The sequence below is a fragment of the Martes martes genome, assembly GCF_963455335.1.
Source record: "Martes martes genome assembly, chromosome: 12".
Lineage (NCBI taxonomy): Eukaryota > Metazoa > Chordata > Mammalia > Carnivora > Mustelidae > Martes > Martes martes.
In genome coordinates, this window is record NC_137900.1 from 94318994 (window position 1) to 94329282 (window position 10289).

General features: G+C 65.1%; 1 protein-coding gene across 4 annotated transcripts in view; it reads right to left on the bottom strand.

The window, feature by feature from the left end:
- The window catches only part of COL5A1 (collagen type V alpha 1 chain), a gene marked incomplete at its 5' end in the record, with an annotated part of 148548 nt that extends 141802 nt beyond the window's left edge, over positions 1-6746 (bottom strand). For all 4 annotated transcript variants that reach the window (XM_080819385.1, XM_080819388.1, XM_080819387.1 and 1 more), the window contains one exon: positions 6623-6746. In XM_080819385.1, coding sequence (XP_080675511.1) covers positions 6623-6746 — 124 coding nt within the window. The remainder of the gene's footprint in view (positions 1-6622) is intronic.
- Between the last annotated feature and the right edge of the window lie 3543 nt (positions 6747-10289).

Genomic DNA, 10289 nt, shown 5'->3' on the forward strand with positions numbered 1-10289 from the left:
CCCACTCCCCGTCCTACACCCGGTCCTACTCCCGGTCCTACTCCCCGTCCTACACCCGGTCCTACTCCCGGTCCCACTCCCGGTCCCACCCCCGTTCCCCCCCCCCCCCCCCCGTCCCACTCCCGCAGGAGCGCACTTCTCGCCCGGGCCGGGGGACCTGCGGGCTGCAGGCCGGCGTCTGCGAAGCCTCCACGGGCGCCTCCGCGGGGCGGGAGCAGCCGCACCCAGCGCAGGCTGGTGGGAGCCCAGCACCGCGTCTCACTGAAGAGGAGCAGAACCGGAGGAAGGACACCCCTGGGCAAGCGCCCTCGGTCCTCCAAGCGGCGCCTTCATACTCGCCCAGGGCAGGCCTCTAGCAACCTCAGGGCCCGGAAAACAGGCTGGACTCTGATTGGCCAGCGCCGCAAAGGGCTGATAGGTGCCTCCCCTCTGATTGGCCGGTGGTCCCGGCTGGAAGGGGCCTCCCTTCTGATTGGCCAGCACTCCTCGGGGCTCGTAGGTGCCTGCCCTCTGATTGGCCAGTGGCAGCCCCACCGGCGGCGGCTGTTCCACTCACTAGGCCGCGCCCTGCGCTTCGCCCGGGCAGCGGCCCCGGAAGCTGCCACGCGGCCGGACGCTCACCTGCTGCCCGCGCGCGCACCTGCCGCCGGGGCCGGCACAGGTCGGAGCCGCGCAGGGCCCAGCCTCTCTGCTGGGCCCGAGGTCGGCACGGGTCGGGCGCAGGCCCAGCCTCTCTGCGGCCCCCTCGGACCCTCCCTCGGGCCCTCCCCCGGGAGGAACGGCCGCCGGAGCTGCTCGCGGCCACTCTCGGTCACGCTGCGCGGAGGGGAGGACGACCGCCGCCGCCTTGCAGGGACGCTAAAGCGCGCGCTGTCCTGGCGTCTGTCCGGGTGGGCTCGCGGCTGTCCAGCGCGGGCCGAGTTTCAGCTCCGCAGCCCCCGCGGCCGCCTGCGCGCGCCCACGGCGGTGTGTGGCAGCGGGTGAGACGGGGAGTCCCCCGGGGACCCTACTGCCGCGGTGCCGGCCCGGGGCCCAGCCAGACAGGGCCGGCCGCCCGCCCCGCAGGTGCTGGAAGGGACCCTCGGGCTGGCGCTCAGAGACGTCGCAGCGCCCCGGGGCTCTGCGCAACGGAAGTTTGGAGAAACTGGGTCAGACCGGGGTTCCATTTCTTGGGCCTGAGTCACCGAAGAACGGCGACACTTACTTCTAACGTGGGGTTACCACTGAGGTTGGGGCTCTGCCAGAAAACTACTGGGTGAGTCAAAGCTGATGAGCCGATGCCTCAGACCGAGTGACCCCCATGACCCGCACCACGTAGCCACACACACCCACTCACAGCCACACACACCCCTCACAGCCCGCCGAGCATTCCTTCCTCCCATGAACCGCCCTCCGGCTACCTGGGACAGCGCCAGCACCGAGCAGCATCTGAGCTGGCAAAGCCCCCACCTGCGCGCCCCCCAGCGTGACCACGTCCAGGGCACCTGCCGTCACTCAGGGTCACGACACGGAGGAGGAAGACCAGAGTCCCGCAGGTGGGATGTGCGCAGGTTCGCTCCCATCTCTGGACTCGACTCCTCCTTGCAAAGTGGGGGTGGCCCGAGGAGGAAGGGGAGCAACCTCCGCCCTTTGGCCTCAGCACCACGGATGTCCCGGCGAGCAGTCTAATAAACAGGCGACATTTCCTGTGTCACCACTTCTTCTGTTTCTCCCATGAGGGAGGCGCTAGTGTGACCGTCCATGGGAGAGAGAGGGACCCGCTCACACAGCCAGCCAGCAAGCAGGACCCCACACCCACTGCCTCGGGCTGCCTTGGGGTCTGGGAAGGACACACAGTGATAACTGGGCTCACTCCATGCTCTGCACATGTTATGCACCGAACCCCCACAAAGAACCCTGCAGGACTTAGGACTGTCACCCTCTTCTTAAAAATAGGGAAACTGAGGCACGGGGGTGCTAAACGCACAGTTGGTAGGAGTGGAGCTGGGGTGTGGCCGCCCTGAGCATCACCCACATGGGCTTCCCCATGCTGTGCCCCCAGCCCTGCAGGTCTGCCCGAGAGAAGAGCCAAAACCGGCTCCGCCTTCAGGATCTCAGGATCCCCGCAAGCCAAGCCAGGCCAGAGATCTTAAAAGGGACGTTTGGCAGAGTGCGGACACCAGAGTGCCTTCTGTGGGGGGACCCACATACGGGGGGAGAGAAACTGCAGCATCTCATCGCCGCCCTCCTGTGAGTAAAAGCATCTCACCCAAGGATGGGGCCTGGCAGGACCTTGCAGGACCCCCACCTCGTGGCTCCCCAGCAGGCTCCGGGGCCACGGTTCATCTCCGAGTCTCCCATCTGGCGGGGCTGGGGGGGCACCCATGGTAGGGAGGTCAGTGTCAGCTTGCCCCGGGCTGCGCAAACACAGAAGGTCCTTGGGAGACCACAAAACATAGGCATACACAGAGACAGGACACACAGACACGTGGGTCTACACAAATCAGCATGTCGCACATGAGCATGTGCCCGACACGTACACCCAGAAACACGCACATGTGCCCAAGGGGCTTGTCAAGCGTGTCCCAGGCGACTCGTGCAAATAACCCAGGAGGCGACGTGGAGCCGATGAGCGGCGCACACTGACCCAGCCTGGGGGTGACAGAAGCCTCTGGGAATGGGGCCTCCTTGGACAGTCACATCTCCCTCTGCCAGGCTGCTTCTGGGATGGGGGGCGGGGGTCACAGTGTGCTCACTTGCTCCGTTCCTCATGCAGAAATGCCACCCACATAGCAGCCGTGGTGGGTCCTCCCTTACGCGGGGCTCACGCAGCAGCGGGCGGTCCTCACAGCCACCCCTCAAAGCAACTCGGCCCATTTTCCAGATAGGAAAGATGAGGCACGGTGACTGGCCCGGAGCAGCCACCCCAAGCGGATCTCAGAGGCGAACCCCCACAACTGTCCATGCCGCCCCTGGGGTTCAGCCATCAGGTACCCCCTCCCAGACCTAACTGCCTGTCCCCCAGCACAAGAGCCCAAAGTCATGGCCAGAAGCCACCCCCTCACCGCAGCCGAGGCTGTCAGTTTGTCTGCAGAACTCACCCAACCACTCAGGGCACCGGCCTTGCATGCAGGCGCAGAGAGGGTTAAGGAAGCTCCCAGGTCTCCGTTCATCCCCCCCACCCCGCAGAGACCCCCTCTTTCTCACTGCAGCCACTTCTGCTGGCACAGCCCTCCCAGGACAAGCGGAGCTGGGGGCGCCCTGCCAACTGAGTTAATGAGGGGCTTTCCAGCCAAGGGAAGCAGCCCCAGAGAACACGAGCACCAGAGCAGAGTTTGGAATGTCCTGCGGAGAAGGAGGGGCGGACAAGAGTGAAGCCAGAGGTGGAGGAGGGCACCTGCTAAGGAAGGGGAAGAGGAGGGCGGGAAAGACCAAGTTTGGCATCACCTCCTCCAGGAAGCTTCCCAGATCTCCCCAGTGGGGCCAGCCTTCCCAGACTATGTAAGGTGACACGTGACACTTGGCACAAAAATGAAGAGTGGAACAGAGCCCTGTGCCCCCGCCCAGAAGACTTAGAGCTCCTGCAGTGAGGAGCTCCCCACCCTTCACCTCTGTCCTCCCATATCCCTCCGGGTCAGCCTGCGTGGAAGGCCCTCAGGGTCCAGCCGGGTTTTGAGGATGAGTGAAGGGCCAGTTAAAGCAAAGGAAGGGGAGAGTGGAGACTGCAACCCGTCTGGTCCCTCTGGAAGGCGGTCCAGGGGAAAAGGAAGGAGGGGGGCGGGGGGGAGGGAAGAGGGGTAGGTGGAGGGGGGAGGGAGCGAGGGAGGGAGGGAGGGAGGAAAGAAGGAAGGAAGGAAGGAAGGAAGGAAGGAGCGGAGGGAGGGGGGAGCAGAAGCAACACGGCCCTCACCCTGGGGCCACAGGGGGCAGGACACCCTCCCCACTGCTCGGGGCACCAGGCCTCTCCCAGGGAGAGCTGATCAATGGAGGTGAAGAGGTGCCCCCCACCGTCCCCCCTAAGTCTGAGGCACTGAGGCGTGGCCATGTCGGAAGCATTGGCCAGACAGACCCAGAACCTGGGGTCCCTCACCCTGCAGGGCTGTGTGAGGGTCCAGTGAGATGACACGGCCAGGCAGGGGTCAGCACACCCATGACCACGGTTACCAGGGCCCAGGGTCTCCAGGGGCAGGGACCCTGCTTTGCTACTTAAATGCGGCCCGCGGGCTCCAGTGTGGGCTCAGCCAGGGTGCCTCAGGGGTGTTGGTGACTCATCCCTGACTCTCGGGGCTCACCGCTAGTCTGGCCTCTGCTGTCCTGTTATTAAGTGGGGGGCAGGGGGCAGTGGGCATCTGCTCCCCGCCCCCCTCGGCTCCACCCAAGCCGTGTCTGAGATCCAGGGAGGAGGCAGGGCCAGAGGGCCAGAAGGCAGGGGCGGGGCCGGCAGGCATCAGCTGTGCTGGGCTAAGGGCGTGGCCGCGGTGGCTGTCCAGAAATATCTGAAGGGTGGGGTAACGGGGCAGGCTCTGGCCAGCACCCCAGAAAGGGCCCTGGAGCAACATCACAGGAGAAGTCCCTCTGGGCTCCGGCCCCGGGAAGACACTCCTGCCTGTGGCCCTGCCGGGTGGTCACAGCGCTGGGCTGGGCAGTGACCGCAGCCGCAGCCCCTCCTGTCACTGAAATCTGGACCCCATGAGGGCGAGGAGGACTCCGGAGCTCCTCCCACTGCCTGTTCTCTTCTGGGGAGGCGGGCAAGGGGGAAGGATGGAAAAGGGTGTCTCTCCAGCCAACTTGATTGAGTCAGAGGGAATTTAACCATTTCGCATCTGTCAAGCCCCGCAAAACTTGGACAACCCTTCCCACAAAATTACTGCAAGAAGCAGTCACGTGACCAGAGCCGCCCAATGCCGGGCTGAGGAGATGACCTCAATTTCCAAATATTGGGGTCATGTTTCATTTCACATACTCTCCTCCGCCCCTTACAACGTTAACCGGCCCCAAATGCAATCTTACTTTTCATTCCTTCACACACTTGGCCAAGGAGAAGGTAGGAAGAAAGAGCCATGTTCACGGAAAACTCGGAAAACATCTGGCGAGTCCCAAAATGGAGAGAAGAACAGGCTCCCGCCTCCCAAATCTGGGGTTCCTGGCCGCCCACACGGGACCCCCGCGCTGCCCTGCCCCGGACTTCAAAACCCATCCCACCCCGGGAGGTGGGGACAGGTCTGGGAACCCGCTCAGAAAAGTGACTTCTTCACACGCTTTCAAACTGCCGTTCTTACCAAAGCCAACTGTGCGAGTTCTCAGCCCCTCTGCCAGGCCTCCGCTTCCAAGGGGCCGCCCTCGCCCTCGGGGAGCAGGACACCGTTAACACCCGAGGCCCCGTGACCACATCCCCCAGTGCACTGCAGGCCACTTTCCTGGAGACCACGACTGTCCTTCACCTTCAGCTGATCCCCAGAGTCAGCCCAGGATCTTGGGCACGTTACTGGCATCCCGGGTTTAAGACAGCTCGGCACCCCGTGTCTCCCCCAGCCCCATGTTGGCTGGACACACTGACTCCCGCTCATCGCCTTTGGCCCACCACATGCTCAACATGCCAGGAAAAAGGGACAGAGCATCTTAATTGGCAAGCGGAACATGGAAAGTGATTCTTCCCACATGGTTTCAAATTACAAAGTGGAGGAGCGAAGGGGGCCGGCAGCAGAGCCCTCCCTCCTGCCAGCTGGGCCCGCTGAGCCCACTGCCCCACCCCTGTGCCCCTCACTTTTCCTGACCTCGCACCAGCAGCCCCGAGCCTTGTCTCCCTGCCCATTAATGGGGACGGGGGGGGGTGTGTTCTGGGGCTGCTGATGTCTGAGGTTGTGTGAAGACCCACTGCACAGGTGATCACCAAGGTGATGCTTAGAATCCACTGTCCCATCGGGAGGCTGAGTGGGAGGGAGTGGGGAGCTCTAAGACTCCCCGCGGGAGAGGGCTCCCTCCACGTGAGACCTCTGGCAGGAGGAGTGCCCCATCTGGGCACCATCTGAGCCACTCTGCCCGACCTTCACCATCACACACACAAAAAAAGACCAACCTGCCTCCCAGGGGGTCAGGAGGTTTGGGGGGGGTGGGATTAGGAGCAGGGCTGGACTACCAGCTCCCCCGCGGGAGGGGCACTTAGTGGCCAGGATGGCAAGACTCCAGGAGAGCAGAGACCCGGCCTGGCGTGTGCCTGGGGGAGAAGGGCAGGGCTTGGGAACTCAAGCCTCTGGGATCCCCCCACCAGCGGCCCGTGTCCCCTCGCCGGGAGCCCGGCCTGAATGGACGGGCTGTGACTCTAGGGGGCGACCCTTCCCCGTTTTCAGGAGAGGAAGTTGGGCAGCCGCGCACGAGTGCTGCGGGAGAAGCTAAGTTTCGGGACAAAGTTTGCCGGCCTCGTGGACAGCCCCTCCGGCTGCTCCGACGCGGGGTCGTGCCCCGGCGCGCGCGACAGCCCCCCCGGCCGGCCCTTGGGCGCGCGGGGCACCGCGCCGGCGCGTCTCCGTCCCCCGCGCTCACAGCCGACCTTCGGGTAGGCGGCCCGCGCCGTCCCGAGCCCGGGGACAGCACCAGGGAGGCCGGCGGGGCCGCGATGACAGCCGCCCCCGCGCCCGGCCCTTACCTGCGCGGCTCGGAGGCGGCGCCCACAGCAGCAGCAGCAGCAGCAGCAGCGGCGACGGCGGGGACAGCAGCGGGGCGCCCGGGCGCGGCTGGCTGCGCGCTTTCCAGCGGGTGTGGACGTCCATGCCGGCGGGGCGCGGGTCGGGGCGCGCGGGGACACGCGGGGGCGCGGGCACGGCCCGGGAGGGAGCGGACTCGGCGGGGACCGCGCGCTTCAGGAAGTCATGGGGAGCCGGCGCCCGCGTTCCCTTTGTGGCGGCGGCTTCGGGCCGGGGCCGGCTGGCGCGCTCGCCCACGGGCGAGGGTCGACCTTGGCCCCGGGGCGGCCGGGACCCCACTCGGCTCGCAGCCCGCGCCTCCTCGCCTCCTCCGACTCCTTCTCGCCGCCTCCTCGCCGCCGCCGCCCCGCGACCCGCTCCCCGTGGGCGCTCCGCTCGAGCGAGGTCGTGCGCCAGCCGCGGGGACCCGGAGTGCCGACCTCGCCTCGGGCGCCGTGCGCTTTTCCCCCCTTCGCCTCCCTCCCTCGCGCCGGGAAGGCACCCGCCGAGGCTGTCGATCCCCCGCGCCCGCAGCAAATCAGAGCGCGGCGCCGCGCTCGGCCGGGCCGGCCCCCGCCTCCCACTGGGCGCCGCGGGCGCGGGGGTGGGGCCAGCGGGCGAGTCGCGGCGAGGAAGGGGCTGGCCCGGGGCCGGCGCGGGCGCGGGCGCGGGCGCGGGCGCGGGCGCGGGGCGGGGGCGGGGGCGGCGCCGGCGCCCCGCGAGTGCGCGCGGACGCGCCCCGCGGCCCACCCGGGCCCCCGACCCCCCCCGCCCGGGTGCCCGCACCTGGCCCACCCCCAGGAGCCACACTGGCGGGACCCCGGCTTTGATCACTTTGGGTTAAAAAAGAAAAAAAGTTGCAGCGCGGCCCAACTTTTTCTTTTACGTGGAGGAGTCCGGAGCTCGTCTTCTGGGCGGAGCCTGAACGTGTAATCCTGCCAGATCGGGGCGCCCAAGACTGTGGCCATCTCGTCTACCCGCCCAGAGGACCCGCCCTGCACCTTCCCCCTCCCTGCAGACGGGGCTCGGGAGCCCAAGTTAGGATCTGACTTCCCAAGGGTCCCGGAAGGAGCTTGGAGGTTGCGCATCTGGGATCTTAATCAGGGGCAGTTGGCAGGCAAGCCCCCACTCCCCTCCTCACTCCTGCCTCGGCCCTGGTGACCCCTGTGCCACAAGAGGCAACCAGAGAAGATGCTTCTTGGGGAAGTGACAGCAGGCAAAGCAGTAGGGGTCAGGACCTGCTGCCCTGGGGACCGCCGCAGGGCGCTTCCCCTCACTTCTTTAGGCCTTGGGGAGGTGTCCTTGGAGCAGCGGGCTGCCCCTTCCATCCGCCCCCAGAAAGCCTCCCTTCTGGGAGAGCTGCAGAGCTGGTTCTTAGAAAGAGAAGGGGTGAAGGCGAATCAGAAGTCTTGTGGGCCCCTGAGGCGCCCACCCCCACCCCTGTGAGCCAACAGTCTTCCCGCCTGGGTGCTGGGACAGGGCTGGGGCCCGGCTCCCTGTCTCCAGGTACATCTCCAGACTGGTGGGGCACTCCCCAAATGCCCTTAGTCCCCCTCATTCTAGAAATACGGGAGAAAGTTAACTTGGCTGGGACGGCCACATGTTGCTTCTTGAGGTGGGTGGTGGCTGGCGGCTGCCAGCTTACTGGCTGGTTCCCCGTCTACCCCGTGTGCCCTCCCACGTGCTGACAGAGCATGGAGAGGTGCTCGAGACACACTAAGTAAAGCAGAGTGTTCTTTCCGGTTTTTATCATTCTTTGGGGTTTTTCTGTGTTTTTGATTTCTTTGCAACCTGTGTAAATCATACACATGATTAGGGGAAGAGTGTGTTGTGAGCTGTGTGCACGCATGTGTTTATGTATGAGGGAGGGGTGTGTGTGTGTGTGTGTGTGTGTGTGTGTGTGTTGGTAGCGCTGGAGCTGGTCCTTTTATGCAACTTAATGAGAACTTCCACCTAACACTCCCAAGCCCCCAGTCCCCAGCCCTGTCTGGGTCCCAGCGTGCCCCCGACCAGTGGGAGGCCAGCCTCCCTCCTTGACCTGGGGTTCCAGCGTTTCCCCCAAGGACACAGGGCAGTCCCTCCTGGACACTCAGAGGGCCCATCAGGCGCCCACCCAGCCTCCCTCTCTGCAGGGGACAAGAAGGTTTGCAGCTCACGGCCCTGAGCAGACGAGACAGAGGCATCCTGTCCTATGCCTGGACAGCGCGAGCGCGATGCCTTGGCCAAGCTGGCCAGGCGGGTCTCCTCTCCGCCCAAGCCTGGAGCTAGGTCGGGAGGCAAGTTTCCATCCCACCAGGAAAGTCAAAGAAAAGGCCCCAAACTGGGCGGCCTGACCCACCCTCCTGGGGCTGTAGGAGAACTTGACTGTCTGGATCACAGCTTGAACACCAGTGGGCACGGTGAGACAGTCAGCCACCTACAGGGGACCCAGCAGGGTCAGGGACTCACCCAAAATGCCAGCTCATCTGTGCTGGAGCCAGATTGCTCACACCAGTTGCCCTTCGGGCCCGAAACACGCTCATCACCTCACCCAGATTCACACAACAGTGACGTTCTGTGACCCCAAGCCCAGCATCCCCTCAGCCCCCACCCCGGCCCTCCCGCGACAGATTAAAATGAAGAGCCGATGAAAACTTCATTTAGCTCTTGGCTCTAGAGAGTCTGTGGTGAGCAAAACACCAGGGTCCTTTCAGCATGGGCCTGGGGGTGCCCAGTCTGTCATCCACCTGTGCCGGGAGCGGCCCCCTGTCTGCACGTGTCCTCCCTGCATCTTCTGTAGTTAATGCCAGCTTCTGCTCCCGCCCATCCCGGCGCCTGTGCTTCTAGTCATGGGAGGGACTTGCCACCATCCAGGGCTCTGTGCACCCCGGCCACTGTCACAGTATGTTTCCCACGGTGCCTGGGGGACAGCAGGGCAGTCCAGGTGTGCCCTGAGCTTTGCACCAGGGATCTAAGCAACCAGCTTGCCCTCCCGCTGCTGGGAGCCCTTCTCACACACTGTGAGCGGTGGAGTTGTGGCTCTCCACGATGCTCAAGCACCGCGCATTGTCTCCCGCTCCCCATCCCCAGGGCGGTTTCAGCCCCCCGCCTCCATCGTAAGGGGCCGCTCAGCCTCGCAGAGTCATTGCCTGGCTGGGAAATGGCTGGCCCATTCCCAGGGGAAACCTCCAAGGCAGCCGGGTTCCTTCTCTCCTTCCCCCTCTGCAGGCGGGAGCTTCAGGGCCCTCAGATAAGGGGAAGGAACCCAAGTATCTGCTTGCCTTCCAAGAGATCAGGGTTCGCTGGGGCACCGAGGTGGGCCCAGGGCGTCTGGGGGCCCACGGGGTGAGTGGCTGGGGCTGCACCCACAACCACCCACAGTGGGGGGTAGCCTTGGGATGAGTTCCCTGTGGCTGCCCAAGGAGGAGGCTGCACACCTGTATCCCACACCTGCAGGTGGTGTCCCGGGATGGGAGCTACAGCCCGGGCTGGGGCCCCAGTGGCAGCCACAGTGAGTTCTCCCCAGAATTGTGCAGCCGGGGCTCTCGGCACGCTGGGCCACGCTCTGCCCACAGCAGGGGCTCCCTCCACATGGGAGGCTGGTGCTATTAATCCTAAGGTAACCTCTGAACAATTACTAGCCAAGGTCAC